At 40.8% G+C, this 22,077-nt stretch overlaps 1 protein-coding gene across 1 annotated transcript in view; it reads left to right on the forward strand.

The window, feature by feature from the left end:
- The window catches only part of LOC132398850 (sodium/myo-inositol cotransporter 2-like), a 130,895-nt gene that overhangs the window by 103,335 nt on the left and 5,483 nt on the right, over positions 1-22,077 (forward strand). Inside the window, exons 10-14 of the mRNA XM_059978686.1 lie at positions 4,689-4,796; positions 9,988-10,138; positions 14,738-14,906; positions 17,062-17,277; positions 17,742-17,886. Coding sequence (XP_059834669.1) covers positions 4,689-4,796; positions 9,988-10,138; positions 14,738-14,906; positions 17,062-17,277; positions 17,742-17,886 — 789 coding nt within the window. The remainder of the gene's footprint in view (positions 1-4,688; positions 4,797-9,987; positions 10,139-14,737; positions 14,907-17,061; positions 17,278-17,741; positions 17,887-22,077) is intronic.

The raw sequence follows: 22,077 nt of genomic DNA on the forward strand, positions 1-22,077 counted from the left end.
GTTAGTTAAAAGGAGGAGGTATAGGTCAGATACAGGCAGCTGGGACTGAGTGAGGCACTTGTAGAGGAGAAGACCATAAGACATTGAGGAGAATTAGGCCATTTGACCCACTGAGTCTGCTTTGCCATTCCATCATGGCAGATTTATTATCCCTCTTAGTCCCAATCTCCTGCCTTCTCCCTGTAACCTTTGATGCCCTGACTGATTAAGAATCTATCACAACCTCTGCTTTAAATATACTCAATGACTTGATCTCCACAGCTATGGCAATTAATTCCACAGATTCACTACCATCTGGCGAAAGATATTCCTTCTCATCTCCCTTCTAAATGGACATCCCTCAGTTCTGAGGCCTTCCCCATAGACCTAGACTCACCCACAATAGGAAACATCCTCTCCACATCCACTATATCTGGGCCTTTGAATACTCGATAGGTTTCAATAAAACCTCTCATTCTACTAAATGCTTGCGAGTACCTCATACGTCAACCCTTTTATTCCAAAAAACATTTCATGAATCTCCTCTGAACCCTCTCCAATCTAATGCATTTTCTTCTTAGATAAGGAGCCCAAAACTGCTTACAATACTCCATGTGTCTGATCAGTGCCTTATAAAGTGTCAGCATGACATCCTTGCTCTTGTATTCTAGTCCCCTAGGAACGAGTGCTAACATTGTATTTGCCTTCCTTAGCACCAATTCAACCTGCAAGTTAACCTTTCAGTAATCCTGCATGAGGACTCCCAAGTCTCCTTGGTGCTCTGAATTTTGAATGTTCTCCCTGATTAGAATAATGTCCATGCCTTTATTTCTTCTACCAAAGTGCATGAGCATAAACTTCCTCACACTGTATTTCATCTGCCACTTCTTTGCCCATTCTCCCAATCTGCCTAAGTTTTTCTACAAACTCTTGGCTTCCTCTACACTATATGTCCCTCCACTTATCTTCATACTTTATTTGTAAACATGGCCACAAAGCTATCAATTCCATCATCCAATTCCACCTTCATATAATGGGAAAAGAAGCAGTCCCTACACTGACCCCTGCAGAACATCACGTCATGGGCAGCCAACCAGAAAAGGCTCCCTTTATTCCCACTTTCAGTCTGCTGTCAGTCAACCAATCATCTATCCTTGCTAGTATCTTTCCTGTAATACCATGGATTCTTACCTTGTTTAGCTTCCTGTTTATAATTTAATTTCCTCTGCCTCCCCCTTTGAGTGGTTTGACATTTGCAATTTTCCAGTCTTCCAAAACCATTCCAGTATCTAGTGATTCTTGAAAGATCATCACTAGTGCATCTACAATTTCTTCAGCTGTTTCTTTCAGAACTCTGGGGTGCAGTCCATCTGGTCAGTGACATATCTACCTTCAGAGCTTTCAGGTTGCCAAGCAACTTTTCCTTTGTAATAGCAACTACACTAACTTCTGCCCACGACGCTTGTACTTCTGCTCACATCTTCCACAGAATACTAAAGCTATATAGCTATTTTAAGAATAGAAGAGTAACTATGGAGATGCTTAAGTCTCAGTGTTGTCATCTACATGTGGAGCTTTGGGAAATGGATGAGGTCTTAAATGAATACTTCTCATCTATATTTACCTAGGAGAAGGACATGAAAACTGTTGAGTTCAGGAAAGGGAATAGTGATATCCTGGAGCACATCAACATTATGAATGAGGAGGTGTTGGTTGTCTTGAAAACTACAGTTCCTATAAAAAAACTATTCAACCTTGGAAAACTTGGAAGTTTTCATGTGAAACCCCTTTCTTCTCCTGTGTCTCTGGCAATGGCTTGTTAGTCCTTGCTGGTAGTCTCCCAACGCTGTGCTGAAAGACCCACTGATCTCAGGCATGTTCATCTAGGGAATACACTCTCCAGTCCCACCAAATCCATCAGACTGGGATATCTCTCCCATCCAAGCCCTGGTCTGTGTGAGTGCTTTGTGATTTGCTGCCTTGTTACAACTCGTTGCCAGGAAATTACAGACCGCACACTGCATATAATTATAAGAAGTATATTTATGAATATTAACTTAACTTGAGGGTTAGTAAAGAAAAGAAAGGGAAAAAAAGGCCCTATTATAATTAAACAGTCAAATGCGCACAGGTCTGAGTTCAACTCTTCCAAAAATCACATTTCACTGATCTTCAGTCGACTCGCACACTGTGCTCCTTCGAATCACGGTCCCCACTGGATTGAATCCTACGATTGGTTCTCTCCAGCGTCTTCTCTCATCCCCTCCTGCTGAACAAAGCCAAAGCTCACACTGGTGTCAGGCACACAAAAGAAAACACCGCTCCCCTGATTGGATGGCTCACATTCCAAAGCACCTGTTACCTCTAACCATAACACAAACACTGATTCAACATGAAATACCCTACAATATTAGCAGTGAAAACTTTACCAGGCCATTACACAAGTTTTATTGCTTTACAGCATTGAATCACAGTAGATTTAAACATGGTGGTGGCTGCATCACTGTAGCAGGCCCCGGAAGGCTTGTGAAGGTAGAGGGTAAAATAAATGCAGCAAAATACAGGGAAATCCTGAAGTAAAACCTGATGCAGTCTGCAAGAGAACTGCGACATGGAAGAAGATTTGTTTTCCAGCAAGGCAATGACCCCAAGCATAAAGCCAAATCTACACAGGAAGGGTTTAATAATAACAAAGTTAATGCCCTGGAGTGGACAAGTCAGAGCCCTGACTACAATCCAATTGCGAATTTGTGGCTGGACTTGAAAAGGGCTGTTCATACACAATCTCCATGCAAGCTGACAGAGCTTGAGCAGTTTTGTAATGAAGAATGGGGAAAAATTGCAGTGTCCAGATGTGCAAAGCTGATAGAGACCTATCCGCACAGACTCAAGGCTGTAATTACTGCCAAAGGGTGTCTACTAAATACTGACTTGATGGGGGTGAATGCTTATGCAATCAATTATTTTGTGTTTTATATTTGTAATTAATTTAGATCACTTTGTAGAGATCTGCTTTCACTTTGACATAAGAGAGTATTTTTCTGTTGATCAATGTCAAAAAGAGCCAAATTAAATCCACTGTGATTCAACGTTGTAAAACAATAAAACATGAAAACTTCCAAGGGGGGTGAACACTTTTTATAAGCACTGTATAAAAGTAGGTAAATCCCTAGTACCTAACCAGATATATTCTCGGATATAGTGGGAAGCAAAGGGAAAAATTACTAGCAGAATCACAGATACTGGAAGACAGGCAGTCACTAATAGGATCATAGAACAATACAGGGCAGAAACAGGCTCTTCAGCCCATCTACTTTGTGCTGAACTATTAATCTGCTGAGTCCCATCTGCCTGCAACTGGACTATAACCTTCCTTACCCTTTCCAATCATGTACTTATCCAAATTTCTCCTGAAGTTTGATTGATGTTATCAGCATTGTAGGGCCTGAGTTATAATGTGAGATTGCATAGGCTGGGAGGTGACCTTATAGAGTTTTATAAATTTATGAATGGCATTGATAGGAAAGATTGTCATAATCTTTTTCCAAGAGTAGGTGTCTTAAAACCTGAGGCCACGGGTTTAAGGAGAGTGGAGAAAAATTCTGAGTGGTAGGGTGGTGTGTATATGGAATGAACTGCCAGAGGAAATAGTAGACATAGGTACAACTACAATTAGAAAGGTTTAGGGACCAAACACTCTGGGGCAGAGAATTACAGACCCCAACCAGAAGTTGTTCTGGCCTATCTCATTTTTAAAATACTGCACCTTAGTATTGTATCTGGAGGCTTTCCCACTCATAACAACAACTCAACATCTACCCTTCAATCTCCCTAAGATCTTCAATAAAATCAACCTGCATTCTTCTAAACTCTAAAAAACGAACCAACTTCTATAGGACAGCCTTCATCCCAGGAATCATCCTGTATGTGGATCCTGTACATTCAGTGTGCAGCTTCTTTCTTTCTTTCTCAATCTTTTTTATTAAGTTTCAAAAAGATAAACATAACAATGATGACACAAAGCGATCGGGACTACATTAATAACAGTTAATGTGTACAGAAACAGACTCCAAGTAACATGTGTAATCTAAGCCTCCCAATCTCTTAGTAACCAAACATGAGAAAGATTCAAAGAAAAAAGATTTTTTCAAGAGAAAAAAAAATCCCCCTAAACTAACAAAAAAAAAGACAAAATAAAAACAAAACAAAAGCTGGGCTGCCTTGTTTCAGCAGTTAAAATCATTATTTGTCATTAACTCTGCTCCTCTATACATGAACAAAAAGTTATTGAGAAGGATTTGGAAAAGGTCAGCTTGCATCATATGAAAATGTTGAATAAATGATCTCCAAGTTTCTTCAATTTAACCGAAGGGTTGATAGTGCCACTCCCAATTTTTCCCAAATTTAAATATGTTATAGTTTGGGAAAACCATTGAAATGTAGTAGGGGGATTAAAATTAAATGGATCTTCTGGCAGTATGCAGCTTCAATGCTCCATTACCTGTGAATCCAGAGAGGGAGGAAGTGAAGAAGAGGGGAATGGAGAGGGAAGGAGAGGGAGTTCCTTGTATATTTATCAATAAATGGTAGCTGATGTGTCTACATAATATTTAAAATGGAAGTGTAGGAATCAGTTAAGCTGTGAAAGGGATATGGGTCATTCAAGAAGTTCAATTTTTGATGCTCACAAAACATTCTTCTTATTTTAGATCTCGTGGCTTGTATGGATGCAGATACCTGTCGTAGAGTTTGTGGCAATCCAGCCGGATGCACAGATATCGCATATCCACTGCTTGTAATGGAACTGCTCCCTGGAGGTAAATTGTCAAAGCAGGAAAAAATTCTAGCCATTCTAAATTGGTGCTGGAAGTGCATTGGGGTGAGACTGCCATTCATTGTTGTAATCTTCTGATTGAATTTAGTGAATTATTGAAGGGCCTGTTTTTTGCTGTATTCATCAGAGTTTAGCAGGAGGAAGTTGATGATCAATGCTGCAACAGCTTAAATGGCCTGGGCAAATGTAACACAGCCAATTCTATATTTTATTTTACAAAAGAATATGGTAAATGGGATCAGTAAATTTGTGGATGACACCAAGACTGAGGGTGCAGTAGAAGGCTATCAATGCTTGCAAAGTAACCTGGTCCATCTTGGCAGATGTAATTCAATGCAGACATATGGGAGGACAGACTAGGGTAAGACTTTAGACAGTAAATAGTAGAGCACAGAGATGTGCAGTACAATAAAGGGCTCGGAAAACAGATCCACTTTCCTTGAGAGTTGCAAAGAGATCTTTTGGCAATCTGGTCTTCATAAATCAGTGCAGGAGTTGGGATGTTATGTTATGGTGAAGTTGTACAAGACCACATTTGGAGTATTGTGTGCAGTTCTGGTCATCTACTGACAGGAAAGATATCAATGCATCTGAAATAATGTAGAGAAAATTTACACAAATGTTACCATGACTTGAGGACCAGAGTTACAGAGTTAGGTTGAACAGGTTAGGATTTTATTCCCTGGAGTGCAGGAGAACATGTGGAGATCTTCCAGGTTAGATCATCTGGGTGAAGGTAAATGGGATTAGGCAGAAAACTATGACAGCATGGACAAGAACTTGTTTATCTGTTGTAGTACCTTATGATTGTAGGACCCACAGATTTCTTTGCAGTTCTGATTTCTGAATTTTTTCCTTGTTTAGAAAATAGTCTGCACTTTTATTCCTTCTAGAAAAGTGCATGATCCAGACTCTTCCCTAAACTCTACTGCATCTACACTACTTTGCTTATTCTCCTAATCTGTCCAAGTCCTTCTGCAGACTTCCTGCTTTTTCAATATGACCTGCCCCTTCCAACTAGTATATTTGTATCATCTGTAAACTTGGCTACAAAGCCATTAATTCCATCATCCAGATATGAACATGTTATATGAAAAATAGCGTACCCAGCACCACCCGTAAGATTATAAGTCATAGGAGAAGAATTGGGCCATTCAGCCCATCAAGTCAACTTCACCATTCTACCATAGTTGATTTATTATCCCTTTCAACTGCATTTTTCTGCCTTCTTCCCATAACCTTTGACACCCCTTACTAATCAAAAACATATTAACCTCTGCTTTAAATATACTCAATGACTTTACAGCAGTCTGTGGCAACAAATTCCACAGATTCACTACTGTCTAGCTAAAGAAATTCCTCCTCATCTCTGTCTAAATGGATGTCCCTCTGTGCCTTATGGTCCTAGACTCCCCCACTAAAGTAAACATCCTCTCTATCTAGGCTTTTCAATACTTGATAGGTTTCATTGGTTTCCAAGATACAGGCCCACAGACATCTAACACTTTTCATCTGTTAACCTTTCATTCCCAAAATCATTCTCATGAGCCTCCTCTAGACCTTGTCCAATGCCAGCATATCAGAAAACATAGAAAACCTACAGCACAATACAAGCTGTGCCGAACATGTCCCTACCTGAGAAATTACCTAGGGTTATCCATAGCCCTCTGTTTTTTTGAGCTCTATACACTTGTCCAGGAGTCTCTTAAAAGACCCTATCATAGTCTATATCATCTCTTAAATATGCAGCCTAAAACTGCGCACAAGACTCCAAGTGCGGTCTGACTGATGGCCAATAAAGTCTCAGCATTACAGCCTTGTTTTTATATTCTAGTCCCCTCAATATGAATGCTAACATTACTTTTGCCTTCCTTACCACTGACTCAAACTGCATGTTAACCTTTAGAAACTTGGACAAGCACTCTCAAGTCCCTTTGCAGCTGTTTTTTGAGTTTTTTTCCCAGCTGAAGAAAAGTTTATGGCTTTGTTCCTTCCACCAAAATGCATGACTATTCACTTCCCTATACTATATTCCACTTGTCACTTCTTTACCTACTCCTTCTGCAGACTCTGTAAACTTGGCCACAAAGCCATTAATTCTGTCATCCAAATCATTGACAAATAACTGTCAATCTGCCTCTCTACCAGAGGACTTAAGCTTCAGACCCAGGGAATAATTGTCAAATATAGTTTACTTAAAATTACATACTGTTTATTAGCAAGCTTGCATCTCAGCTTAACTACAGAGCACCACTCACAGAGCTTCGGAAAATCTGCAAATCAAGTGAGCACCCGAGTACTGGTTGGGGTTGCTGTTACACATCTGCTATCACATACATACTTTGATAAGGGTACACAGAGCAGCTTTCCCATGCAACAAACACTTCTTTGTTCATACATTATTCTCACAGCATGACTTGTCAAGCTACCAATAAGTCAGTTAGGTTCTAGCTCTTTTAATTCTGCACATAATTCCTCATAACGTAAAAAGAAGCGATCCCAGCACAGACGACTGCGGGACACCACTAGTCACCAGCAGCCAACCAAAAAAGGCCCCCTTAATTCCCATTCTATGCCTCTTGCCAATCAGACAATCTTCTGACCGTGGTAGTATCTTCAAAGGTTCAAAGGTCCAATTTAATGTCAGAGAAATGCATACAATATACATTCTGAAATGCTTTTTCTTCGCAAACATCCATGAAAACAGAGAAGTGCCCCAAAGAATGAATGACAGTTAAATGGCCAGTTGTGGAACCCTGAGAATGCAAGCAAAGGAGTTACCGTTAGATTCCATCATTCCTCCTAAGCTGCGCCTTCTTTCCTGCAATACCATGGCTTGATTAGCACCTTGTCAACAGCCTTCTGAAAATCCAAGTACACAACATCCACCAATTCTCCTCTCTCTATCCTGCTTGTTATTTCCTCAAACAATTCCAACACATTTGTCAGGCAAGATTTCCTTTAAAGAAACTTGCTGACTTTGACCTGTTTTACTGTGTGCCTCCAAATACCCCAAACGTCATCCTTAATAATGGAATCTAACAACTTTCCAACCACTGAAGTCAAGCTAACCAGCCTATAATTTCCCATCTTTTGCCTCCCTCCCTTACAGAGTAGAGTGACAAATGCGATTTTCCATTCCTCTAGATTTATTCCAAAATGTAATGATTCTTGAAAGATCATTACAAATGCCTCCGGTATCTCTTCAGCTACATCTTTCAGAATCCTGCAGTGTAGTCCATCAGGTCCGGGTGATTTAGCAGACAGCTTCTGAAGCACCTTTTCCTTAGTAATGACACTCACTTCGGTCCCCTGATACTCTTGAATCACTGGTGTCTTGCATAGTGAAGACTGACACAAAATAAAATGAAATGGTTCCAACACCGACCCCTGTGGAACTGCCACTTCATCCACCCTTTCTTTGTCCTCCATTACTTACCTCTCCAGCATCATTTTCCAGCAGTACTCTCATGAGTAAACAAGAATAAAATGATTTCATTAACACATATGCATTTACCATGGAGGAGAACAGGGTAGGTGTGTGGTTATACATGGGCATACTTTTTCAGGGGGATAGGTCATTTCTGCTTTTTTCTTAAAACTATTTACAGATTTTTCCTTTTGAGGAAAAGATTTCATGTCTCAAAATAAATAGAAAGAAACACTCAATCGCAAGATATCTAAATATCTTTAGATATTTCTGAGTGCAGTGGGGCCCCAGTAAATGAGATTACTGAAGGCAATTGTAACCCAGGTTAATTAAACCCAAAGGTGTAATGTTAGAAAGCTCCATCTGTGGAGGGATTTTTAAAAAAGATGAAAACTTGGGTAAAAAACTATGAAAGACTGAGGTGTGGCTGTCGCAGGCGTGGGAAGGCGAGAGAAAAGCAGCAAACTATTAGAAACTAAAGATATAAACTACTAAAAGTGGAATTAGTAGTGAGTATCACTACCCTACTTGAAAATCTCAGAGTGAAACCCCTGGAGGAGAGACGATAATGATAAAAGATCTATTGAAACTACGGCTATAACTCGCAGCAACAATATCAGTAGAGATGATTGTCCAAGATCTCTACCGTGTAACTGGGAATTAGTTCTGTAAAATGACACCAAGGGATATGGTCAGGTTTTTTTTTTGTGTGAATTGACTTTCCACAGATGACCCACTATTTCATTCAACAAACCATGAAACAAGATAACAAAACACCCAAGATGAAAAACCAGCATGGGAACAAAATGTTTAATGACGTAGAGGATTTAATATGGTTGGAATATATACATTTATTTTAATTCAAAGAATCTGAATTTGATGTTCTGCCTGAACTGATTATTTTTGGGAAGATTTTGACAAGTTACTGAATGAGATTTACCTTGTTTAAAAGTTGTGATGTTGGAGAATTGTCGTGAAAGGAGTTAAGCTGTATATATCATTTTTGAATTTGTAGACATACTGACTTGAACTGAAACTGAAGTTAATTATAATATTTCAGAATAGGAATTCAGTTAGTTTTCTAACTAAGTAGGAATAATAAAAAGGAAAGGTTAGTCAATAAACCTTTAAATAGGGAATTACACTAGATCTAATTAATTTGGGAAATTGGAGTAATAAACTTTATTCTAATGGACGTAACTTATTCTAACAAAACAGGAATTTGGCTTTTGTTGTTATCTGGGATTTGAAACCTAACAGAATGTTGACATTTTGAATTGTTCTTACTCGTAAATATTTGTATATATTGTTTTTTTATAAACATAACTTGCATCCAGAAGTGTGTGTTTTCTATTCACTGCTTCCTTCCAATATCTAGAGCTTCAGATGACCTGCTAGCCCCTAGTGCAGTACTACATAATTTGATTTTTCTTATAAAGAGTGTGGCAACCAGGAACATGAGATAGGACCAGTACTATACAGGTGTTACACAATCATAGATTGTTCAGTACCGCGGTGGTGAGGTAAATGATCAGTAGCAATCATGTTGAATCATTGATCTGCCTCTGCTTCTATTTCTTTTGTTTTTAGGTTATAAAGTGTGTGTCAATATTGGGAAAATGATATTCCTGATTTATTTACTTTAGAGGGATTTAAGTCAAATAAATCACCTCTCAGAATAATGCGTGATACTGCCTTTAGTTCAAAGCTTGACTCCATTCCTGCTCTCATTCTCCAACTGCAGGGCTGCGGGGCCTGATGGTTGCGGTCATGATCGCTGCTCTCATGTCCTCCCTCACTTCGATCTTCAACAGTGCAAGCACATTATTTACAATGGACATCTGGCACCACATCCGGCCCCACTGCAGTGAATGGGAGCTCATGATTGTTGGCAGGTAGGGAAGTGCAGAGTTGGCTATTCTTGGCTATGTTAAAGTAAATGTAAGCACAATGGCACTTTTCTGTCAAAAAGTGGTAGTATGTTTAACACTTAGTATTGGTGGTTCTGTTGTTTTAGTTGTAATAGAGCAGGAGGAGAGAGCATCTCCCACCCTCCATCCTCACCACATTCCACAGGGGTTGTACTGAGAGCATCCTGAGCAGCTTCATCACTGCCTGGTTCGGAAATTGCACCATCTCGGATCACAAGACCCTGCAGCGAATAGTGAGGTCAGCTGAGAAGATCAACAGGGTCTCTCTTCCCGCCATTACAGACATTTACACTACACGCTGTATCCACAAAGGAAACAGCATCATGAAGGACCCCACGCACCCCTCATACAAACTCTTCTCTCTCCTGCCATCTGGGAAAAGCCACCGAAGCATTCAGGGTCTCACGACCAGACTATGTAACAGTTTCTTCCCAAAAGCCATCAGAATCCTCAATACCCAGAGTCTGGACTGACACCAACTTACTGCCCTCTACTGTGCCTATTGTCTTGTTTATTATTTATTGTAATGCTTGCACTGTTTTGTGCACTTTATGCATTCCTGGGTAGGTCTGTAATCTAGTGTAGTTTTTTGTGTTGTTTTACGTAGTTCAGTGTAGTTTTTGTATTGTTTCATGTAGCATCATAGTCCTGAAAAACATTGTCTCATTTTTACTGTGTACTGTACCAGCGGTTATGGTCGAAATGACAATAAAAAGTGACTTGACTTGACTTGAGGGATTATAGGGGAAGGAATTGCATTACAAGTCAGGGAAAATGACTCAAAGTGCTCAGCAGGACAGACTGGACTGCTCATCAAGTGATGCTATATGGGTAGAACTGAGGAACAAGCATGACCACATTGAAATGTAGGCAACATCGATCCCAGCGGATCATGGGTGTGCGCCTCTGGTGGTTGGGGTTAAGCAGTATCTGCTGTGACTGTGGAGTTCAATGTAGGGTTAACAGTCTTTGCCACACTGTGCACAGCAAAACACTGAGGCAGCTCTGACATCTTGGGTAGTTTCGGCACAGAGCTTTTGGTGGGCTCTCTTTTCCTCTGCTTGCTGTATCAGAGTGGTCATGTATCTCAAGAGACCCTTCTTTATCTCCTGCTTCCAGGCACACCTATCTGAGGCAAGTGATTGCCATGTGTTGGAGCTAATACCAAGGGCCTTGAGGTCGCACTTGCAGGTATCCTGGTAGTGCAACTGGGGTCTTCTTGTTGCCTCTTTCCAGACTCCACCTCCCCAAAGAGAAGATCCTTCAATATGCGCCCATCTGCTGTGTGCAAAACGTGGCCTAGCCAGCGCATATACCTCTGTTTGAGGAAGGTGAACATGGAGGTGGTGCCACATTATGAGGATATTATAGACCACACAGCAGTCCTCAGGATTTAGAGAAGCAAATTGGTAGAGAGATCAGAGACTGTTGCAAAAAATACAAGGTTGTGATCTTAACTTCCACATATTGACTGGGACTCCAGCCTGTAAGAGGATTGTATGGGAAAGAGTTCATCAAATGTGCTCAGGGAAGATTCCTTAATTAGTACATAGAAGTCCCAAATAGCAAGAATACAGTATTAGAATTCAGGTGACAGAAGTTTGTGTAGTGGAACACTTTGCTGCCAGTGACCACAATGACACTAGTTTCAAGGTAATTAAGGAAAAGGATAAGTCTGGTCCCTAGGTTTAAATTCTAAATTGGAGAAAGGTCAATTTTGATGGTACAGTATCAGAAATGAGCTGGCAAGTATGGATTGAGACAGGCTGTTTTATGGTAAAGGTGTACTTGGTAGGTGGGAGGATTTCAGAAATGAAATTTTGGGAGTACAGGGTTTGTGCATTCCTGTTAGAATAAAATTGCCTTAAATATCTGACTTAGGGAACCTTGGTTTTGAGAGATATTGAGGCCTTGCTTAGGAAAAAGACAGAGGTGCATAACAGGTATAGGCAGGTAGAAACAGATGAAGTTCTTGAGGACTATAAGACATGCAGGAGAACAGTTCAGAAGGAACTCTGGAGGTGAAGGAGAATCTTAAGGTCTTCTACAGAAATATTAAGAGCAAAAAGATAGCAAAGGACACAATTGTTCCTGTGGAAGATCAGAATGATAATCTTTGCATGGAGCCAAAAGAGATGGGGGACATTTCAAATGAACTTTTTGCATCTGTATTTACTCAGAAGATGGACATAGAGTCTATAGGAACGCAACAAAGTCATAGTGAGGTTATGGACTCTATACAACTTACAGGGGAGATGGTGTTTGCTGTTTTGAGGCAAATTAAGGTTGATAAAACTCCAGGGCCTGACTCAGTGGGTTATCTCAGACTCTGGGGGAGGCAAGTGCAGAAATTGCAGGGGCCCTACCAGAGACATTTAAAAAATCCTTAGCAACAGGTGAGGTGCCGAAGGATTGGAGGATAGCCAATGTTGTTCCATTGTTTCAGAAAGGCTCTATGAATAAGCCAGGAAATTATAGGCTAGTGAGCCTGACATCAGTAGTGGAGAAGTTATTGGAAGGTATTCCAAGGGGCCAGTTATATGAGTATTTGGAGAGACAGGGACTGATGAGGGATAGGCAACATGGCTTTGTGCACAGTAACTCATGTCTAACCAATCTTCTAGAGTTTTTTGAGGAAGTTACCAGGAAAGCTGATGAAAGAAAGGCAGTGGCTGTAGTCTACATGGACTTTAGCAAAGCATTTAAAAAGGTCCCACATGGGAGGTTGGTCAAGAAGGTTCAAGTATTTGGCATTCAAGATGAGGTACTAAATTGGATTAGACTTTGTGGGAGAAGCCAGAGAGTGGTAGTAGATGGTTACCTCTGTGACTCGAGACCTGTGACTAGTGGAGTGCCACAGGGATCGGTGCTGGGTCTGTTGTTGTTTGTCATCTATATCAATGATCTGGATGATAATGTGGTAAATTGGATCAGCAAATTTGCAGATGACACCAAGATTGAGTGCGTAGTGGGTAGTGAGGAAGACTATCAGAGCTTACAGCTGGATCTGGACCAGCTGGAAAAATGGGCTGAAAATTGGAAGATGGAATGCCAACAAGTGCGAGGTGTTGCACTTTGGTAGGACCAACCAGGATAGGACTTGCATGGTGAGCTGAGGAGTGCAGGAAAACAGAGGAATCTGGGAATACAGATGCATAATACATTGAAAGTGGTGTCAAAGGTAGATAAGGTCATAAAGAAAGATTTTGGCACACTGCCTTTCATAAATCAAAGTATTGAGTACAGGGTTGAGATGTTATGTTGAAATTGTAAAAGACATTGGTGAGGCCTAATTTGGAGTATTGTGTGCCGTTTTAGTCAACTAGCTACAGGAAAGATGTAAATAAGATGGAAAGGGTGCAGAGAAAATTTACAAGGACATTGCTGGGCCTGGAGGACCTGAATTATAGGGAAAGGTTGAGTAAGTTACAAATTTATTCGCTAAAATATAGAAAATTGAGGGGACATTAGATAGAGGTACACAAAATTATGAGGGGTATAGATAGGGTAAATGCAAACAAGGTTTTTCTACTAAAGTTTGGTGAGACTACAACTAGAGATCATGGGTTAACGGTGAAAGACACAATGTTTAAGGGGAACATGAGGGCGAACCTTTTCAATCAAAAGGTGGTGAGATTGTGGAATGAGCTGCCAGCATGTGTGGATACTGGGTCAATTTCAAGATTTAAGAGAAATTTGGATATGGATATGGACCGTGGTCTGGGTGCAGGTTGATGGAACTAGCCAAATTAATAGTTTGGTGCAAACTAGGTGGGCTGAAGGGCCTATTTCTGTATTGTAGTGTTTTATAACTCTATAGAAAACATAGAAAACCTACAACACAATACAAGCCCTTTGTCCCACAATGCTGAGCCAAACACGTATTTTAGAAATTACCTAGGGTTACCCATAGTCCACTATTTCTCTAAGCTCCATATACTTATCCAGGAGTCTCTTAAAAGACCCCATCGTATCTGCCTCCACCACCATCGCCGGCAGCCAATTTCACACACTCACCACTCTCTGTGTAAAAAACCCCTGACATCTCCTCTGTACCTAACTCTATGTGAAAGGTCCATTTGTTCCGACCTCTGACCTGAAATTTAAGTTCCAATGCATTGTGATATCAGTGTATGCAAATAAATGAAGACTTTTCTACATTTTAAATTTTTGGTCAATACAAGAGAACCTTGTACATCATATTCAGATTCAGATTCCAGAAATATCTGAACTTTAAGAGACTTGAACAAACAGCACTACACTCTGAGTTCTCAGCTTCAGTGTCATTCATCACCAATCTGTGGTCTTGTAAAAGTGTAAAACATTTACATGATTTTCATAACTTGAAAATCATTTTACCCTGGAAGGGATGGTTACTTTGGATTATGGTGTAAGGATAAATAAATTTCTCTGAAAAGAAATCAAAAACAGACATTTCTTCTTTAGGTATCTTCTGAAACTGATCATGTATGATGGGGCTGTAGAAAAAACTCATGGATATATTACCTAAGAGTCAGCCAATTTCACAATGATGCTTTGAAATCCAGTCTCTTTGCATTTCAGGCTATTTTCATTGATCCTAATGGTGGTGTCGGTTTTGTGGATTCCTCTGGTGCAATCTAGCCAAAGTGGCAAGCTCTTCATGTATATCCAGTCCATCACCTCCTACCTGACACCACCAATCGTAGTGGTCTTTGTGGCTGGCTGCTTTTGGAAACGAGCTAATGAGAAAGTGAGTCATTTTTTAAGATTTGACACAGAGATAAATCAGAGAGTCTAGTATGTTGCCTTGCTAAGTGCTGGTGGCTTATTAGTTGAGCCCAACAAGAGTATATTGGTGGAGCAGCTAATTCCATGATATGTGGCTCTGCTAACTTTTCATTGTAAATCATTGAGAGGGCTGATAATCCACTAATAGTTCTTTGGATTAAAATCCCATGGTTTTGTTCTTCACTTTGAGATGCATGGAGAGAGTTCCATCATTAATGCAAGGGCCAACTCTACGACATAGAACAGTTTCAGTCTTTGGAAGAAGTAAACTTTGTAAACAAGAAATGGGGAACTGTATTTTACTTCTAATTATTTCTTGATGTGAAAATACACATCAGCTCCATGGAGGCACTGAAGATACTAGATTATTTTCCTTGCATCACAATGGTTTAATGAGACAGTTCATCGTGTTTTTTAAAATGATGAAGTATCTCAATAGAGTAAAAAAGGATAAGGTATTTCCTCTAACAAGAAATTCAGAAACCAGTGGGTGTTGATTTAAAATAAATTGGCTAAGGAATCTGAGGAGAAAAATATGGTCTGTTTCATAGCATGAACTATTGTGACCTGGGGCACACATTCTCTAGAAGCAGCTTCATTGGTAACTTTTAAAATGGAATAATTGTCATTCTGGTGTGGCAGTTACTGCTGCTGTCCCACAAGTTTGGGCACCTGGGATCAATCCTGACCTTGGTTGTTATCTATGTTTCAGTACATGGGTTTTCTCCAGATACTCTGGGTTTTCCTCTCACATACTCTATGACTCTATGATAATAGTGTTAAAATACACTGTGCTCAGTTGTATGAAATTTCAGTTCATCTAGTACCAATCATTGTCAAATTGATCACAGGGGAGATCTGACAGGAAACACTCCTGCAAGAATCCTGCTGATCTTCAAACACGTTGTGATTTTATGCTTGTAAGAACAAAAACAAAAGCAAGTGATTAAATACAACCACACTATACAAAGGATGTCATTAATAGGGAAGGGTGCAGGGCAGATTCACCTGCAGGAATAGGAGGAGCAACTGAAGAGGCTGGGTTTGTTTTCTTTGGAGCTGAGGAGGTTAAGAGGAGATTTGATAAAGAAATGTAAATTTATGAGGGTTATAGTTAGGATATTCTGCAGGCAACTTTTTCCTACAGGTAATTCAGTAGATAAAACTAGAGGATATGAATTTAGTGGAAGTGGGGGGAGATTTAAAGGGATCTGAGAAGGACTTCCTTTCACCCAAAGAGTGATGAGTTCATGGAATGCACTGCTGGCGGGAGTGGAGGAAGCAGTGTCACCAACAGCTTTTAAGAAGTATCTAGGCAAACGCTTGAATTGCCTAGCCATTAGTGGCATTAGGCCAAGTACTGAAAGCAGGATTATGAGAGATGAGTGCCCACTGGTTATTGTGAATAAGGTGAGCCCTATAGCTTGTTCCTATGCTGTATGATTCCAGGTCTTTCAGTAGTTATGATTGTATAATTAACTTCAATGTTTGATTGCAAACAAATGGTTCCATGGAATCACATATTTATAATTGTAAATGTCAAGACAATCAAACACTTAATAGCTCGGCTCATTGCTGGAGAGTTGGAGAGTGTTATTGCCTGACATTTGTTAGTATTATTTAAGACTTATCAACTTTTGCCTGAAATGTGTCAATGTCTTACCGAATACAGATATCAAATGCTTCAGGGTGATGTTCAAAATATTCCAGATGCTGGAAGTATGAAATAGAAACAGAAAATGTTGGAGCCGTTCAGAAGGTCAGAGGCACCAATAGAAAGAGAAATGGCATCTGTTTCTCTCTCTTTCCAGATGCTGGCTGACATGCTTAAGTGTAATATTTTCCATTTTCATAGCGGCTTTGCTGTGTTGTGACAAGACAACCATTATAATACAACCATTTCCAAACATCCCTCATCATCCTATCTTTGAAATACAATGCCTTGGTCCCTGCTTTGACCAAGGCTGTGAGATTAGAAGCCAAGTGAATAGCCTTGTGAAATCAAAATTGAATGCCAAAGAGTAGGTATTGTTGATCTTCCATCACATTTAAACCAACTGAAGTAGTTTAACTGCGAATATCAATTCAATATAACATATGGTTGTTTGTGTGCACAGGGTGCATTTTGGAGCCTCGCTGCTGGGTTTCTGGTGGGCATTATTCGAATGGTTTTGGATTTTGTTTTCATCGCACCAGCATGTGGGGAAGAAGACAAACGGCCATCAATTATTGGCAAAGTCCATTTCTTGCACTTTGCTCTCATACTTGCTCTCCTCACTCTGATTGTACTAGTGGTCCTCAGTCTCCTCAATCCACCTCCACAACCAGAACAGGTGAGTGAACAATACATTCTGCTGAATCTCCCAGTAGTTTCAACTATTATATTCAAGGATTCAAGGAAGGAGTAGCAGGGCTATCTCCTTTGCCAGGTCTATAACCTAGCAGGTTGGGAGGAGAATGACTTTTCATAGCTTTTCATTCAGTTGAAAACTTTTATAGGAAAATGTGAAAGATCAATAGCAATCAAAATTCCAGAATAAACAAGATCATGAGGGCAGGATTTCTTGAGGTATGGGAATGCAGGTGAAGAGTTGCACATTGTGGGCTGCAGGATGCCTGCCATGGCTGTGTGAATGGGCAGCCTGCTGAGGAAGTTTTGATCTATTCACTGTAGCCTAGTAATGGATGAGCCCTTCCATCACTGAACACTAGCAATTATGATCCAATTCAAATACTGACCCCCTCAACCAACTCTATTTTCCACTGGTGTATGACATAGTTCATTCTTCTTTCCTAGATCAGTCGGTTGACTTGGTACACACGACATGATAAACTACCAGAGAAGCCACCAGAGGAAACTGTTGTTGTGGATGATACAGCTCCATCACCAGAAGCCACATCAGATAAAATGGACACAACTGAAGAACTCAGCCCAAGGGCAGGTAAACCTCTTACACTGAATTCATCTCATTGCCTATGTAATGCACCACTACAACAACCTCACTGATTCTCTCCCCATAGATTATATATCTGATGAACCCTACATCACTATATACCAAACAATTAAACTTCAAAAGAATCAAAGAATCGACATATACTGATAAGGTATTGATAAAGCAAGATACGTAGAAGGATAAGGCTTCCTCTCCCCAGCATCTTGTTAGCAAATGTGCAGTTGCTGAAGAACAAAATTGAGGACCTGAGGGCAAAATTGCTCTATCAGAGGGAAATGAGAAATTGTTGTTGTTCTGTGTTTTACCAAGACATGGCGGAATATGTCTTATGCCAGATATGGTGATCAGGCCCGAAGGCTTCTCTTTACACAGTATAGCCCAAATTGCTGATTCAAAGAAGGCAAAAGATGGAGGTGTGTGTTTCATGAACTCTCTGTGCTGCTCCAACGTGGCAGTTTTTGAGTATTCTTGTTCCCCCGACCTTGAACACCTAACAATCAAATGCTGACAGTTCTATTCACTAAGAGTTCCTCTCAATGATCCTGACCACAATTTACATACCACCATCGGCTGACTGTAATCAGGCACTTGAGATACTGCATGATGTCATCACCAAATAAGAAACAGTCTTCCCAGATGCATTTCAAATCATAGTCAGGATTTCAATTAGGCTTGTTTGAAGAAATCCCTGCCTAATTACCATCAGCATATAACCTGTAGTATGAGAGGTCCCAACACACTAGACCACTGTTATACTAAGATAAGGAATGCCTACCGTTCCATGTCCAGACGCATTTGAGTAAGTCTGATCTTTTGGCTGTCCTCCAACCTGCATACAGCCAGAGTCTAAAGAGCAAGCCTGCAGAGATAAGGGCAATGAAAGGTGGTTGCAGACAGCCAAAGAGAGGCTACAAGATTGCTTTGAGTCAGTGGACTGGGCCGTGTTCAAGAACTCATCTATGTATCTAAATGAATACACCATGGTTATCAGAGACTTTGTAAAATCAGTTGTAGATGAGTGTGTCCCCACAAAATTATTCAGAATCTTTCTCAACCAAAAGCTCTGGATGAAACATGAGATTAGCAATCTGCCAAGGGCCTGATCAAAGGCATTCAAATCTGGCAACCAAGAAAGTATGATCTCCGGAAAGCCATTTCATGGGCAAAGTGGCAATTCCTGACTAAACTTGAATCAATGAAGGATGCTCGACAGCTGCGGGGCAGGGCTTGAATACTATCAATTCTTACAAAGTGAAATCAAGCAACATAGGTGACAATGGGGCTTCACTTCCAAATGAGCTCTATGTCTTCTATGCTTGCTTTAACTGTCAAAGCATGGGGGAACAGTCACAAACTCCCTCAGCCCCATTGATGTTATGTTTCAGTCTCGGAGGCCAATATGAGAGGTGAAGGAGGGTGAAGCCAATATCATTAACCTCTTGCTTTGGCAGTCTGAGGTACCCACCTATTTTAAGCAGGCTTCAATTATAGCGATACCCAAGAAGAACATGGTAACCTGTCTCTATGACTATAATCCAGTAGCACTTACATGCTCAGTGATGACATGTTTTGAGAGGGGTGATGAAATATTTCAACTTCTGCTTGAGAGGTGACTTGGACCTCCACCAATTTGCCTACCAGTACAACAGGCCCACACAAATGCCAGTTCATTTGCTCTTCACTCAACCCTGGAATGTTTGGACAGCAAAGATGCATACATCAGGGTGCTCTTTATCAGCTACAGCTCGGCATTTAAAACTACCATCCTCTCAGATCTAATCAGTGAGGTCCAAGACGTTGGCCTCATTACCTCCTTACCCAATGGATCCTCAATTTCTTCACTTGCAGACCCCAGTCAGTTCAGATTGGCAACGGCATCTCCTCCACAATCTCCATCAGCACAAGTACACCACAAGGCTTTGTGCTTGGCTCTCTGTTCTACTTGCTTTACACTTATGGCTGTATGGCTAAGCTCAGCTCCAATGCCATATATAAGTTTGTTGATGACACCATTGTCATAGCCTGAATCAATGATGGTGATTAACCAGCATACAGGAGGGAGACTGAAATTTTGGCTGAGTGGTGTCAAAACAATAATCTCTTACTCAATGTCAGGAAGACCAAGGAGATGCTTATTGACTTCAGGAGGAGGAAACTGAAGATTCATGAGCCAGCCCTTATCAGGGGCTCAGAGGTGGAGAGGGTCAGCAACTTTAAATTCCTCTGTGTTATCATTTCAGAGGATCTATCCTGGGCCCAGCACATGAGTACTATTATAAAGAAAGCACAGCAACACCTCTACTTCCTTGAGAGTTTGTAAAGGTTCAGTATGACATCTATAACTTTGACTAACTTGTATAGACGTGTGGTGGAGAGTATAGTGACTGGCTGCATCACAGTCTGGTATGGAAACACCAATATCTTTGAATGGAAAATCCTACAAAAGGTAATGGATACGGCCCAGTCCATCACCGGTATAACCCTCCCCATCACTGAGCACATCTCCATGGCGCCGTGTGGTAGGAAAGCAGCATCCATCATCAGGGACCCTTACAACCCTGGTCATGCTCTCTTCTTGCTGCTACCATCAGGAAGAAGGTACAGGAACCTCAGGATTCACACCACCAGATTCAGGAACAGTTATTACCCTTCCACCATCAGGATCTTGAACCAGAAGGGATAACTTTTTTCAACTTCACTTGCCCAACATCTGTTCCGCTCATGACAAGGCTGGAAAATTCACAACAGACCTGATGCTCTCATGTGTGGCATCCATAAGTCTCGCAAGACCATGGATCTGTGCCCACTCCAGGGCGCAGGCCTGGGCAAGGTTGTATGGAAGACCGGCTGTTGCCCAGGCAGTGAGTCTCCCCTTTTCATGCCACTGATGTTTTCCAAGGGAAGGGCAAGGGCCGATACAGTTTGGCACCAGTGTAGTCACAGGAATTGCCAGAACAAAGTTGAAGGCAACATCAGGCTGCCTTTGGGAATCCAGCTCCAGATTTGTCCTCAGGGTTTACTCCCGAAGTCTTTCCCAAGGGTGAGTATGGCCTCAAGGCAGTGGAGGTTTGAAATCAGAGTTTTCCCTCTCTTAGATGGACTGGTTTCCCAGGCTGACGAGCTCTCATGACAAGGCTGGAAAATTCAAAGCAGAGCATATAACTTGGGAACATTGCACATATAACCTGAAAGTATCACATGTATAGCTCTGGAGCCTTGTGCATATAGCTCAGAAACATTGAATACCATAGGAAACCTAACAAATCATTGTCAACCCAGAGAACCTGGGAAAAATCTTTGATGTAGACCAGAGAAGCTTGGAACATAAATAGGGAAAACCCGAAACGTAGACTCAGGACACTTGGAACGTAGAGTTGGGATATGAACTGAGTAAAGGAGGCATCCTCACCTCCAACTGACCAATGCCCAAGCTGCTGCTGTACCTCTACTGGGTCCAGTGATATCAGGGTCCTTCTGTTACAGTGAGCTTTGGCAACGATTGAACCTAGGTGCAGAAGAGTGGCAGACTCCCATATAGAAATGGAAACAAGATTACACATTGAAATACCAGGTGGCATGACCGAGTGAAACCATGAGACAAGTCATTCTAAATACTAGAACCCCGCAATCAGTACTAAAATGGGGTCCGCATTAAATAATCATAGAATGTGGAAATCCTGTGCCAGTCACAATTAACTTGACAATATTAAACAGGAAGCACAAAGGCTTAACAACTTGTTAAGACTATTAGTAACTACAGGTGCTCAAGAAATCTAGATGCCTAACACTCTACAGCTTGTCACAGTGGCTCTGCAGGGCTTATGAATTAGGCCTCACACCACAGGTCCAGGAAAAGTTATTTACGCTTCAAACATAGGCTCCTGAACCAGTATGGATACTCCGAACTGATTGCACAACCTGTGGACTCAACTTCAAGGATTCTACAACTCGTGTTCTCAATATTTATTCATTTGCATTCTTGTTTATTTATTATTTGTCTCTGTTTTTGTATTTGCACAGTTTGTCTTCTTTTGCATATTAGTTATTCGTCAATCTTTGTGTAGCTTTTAATTGATTCTATTGTATTTCTTTGTTCTGTGAATGCCTGCAAGAAAATGAACCTCAGGGTAGTATATAGTGACATGTATGTACTTTGATAATAAATTTACTTTGAACATT

This window comes from Hypanus sabinus, chromosome 9 (genome assembly GCF_030144855.1).
Source record: "Hypanus sabinus isolate sHypSab1 chromosome 9, sHypSab1.hap1, whole genome shotgun sequence".
Taxonomy (NCBI): Eukaryota; Metazoa; Chordata; class Chondrichthyes; order Myliobatiformes; family Dasyatidae; genus Hypanus; species Hypanus sabinus.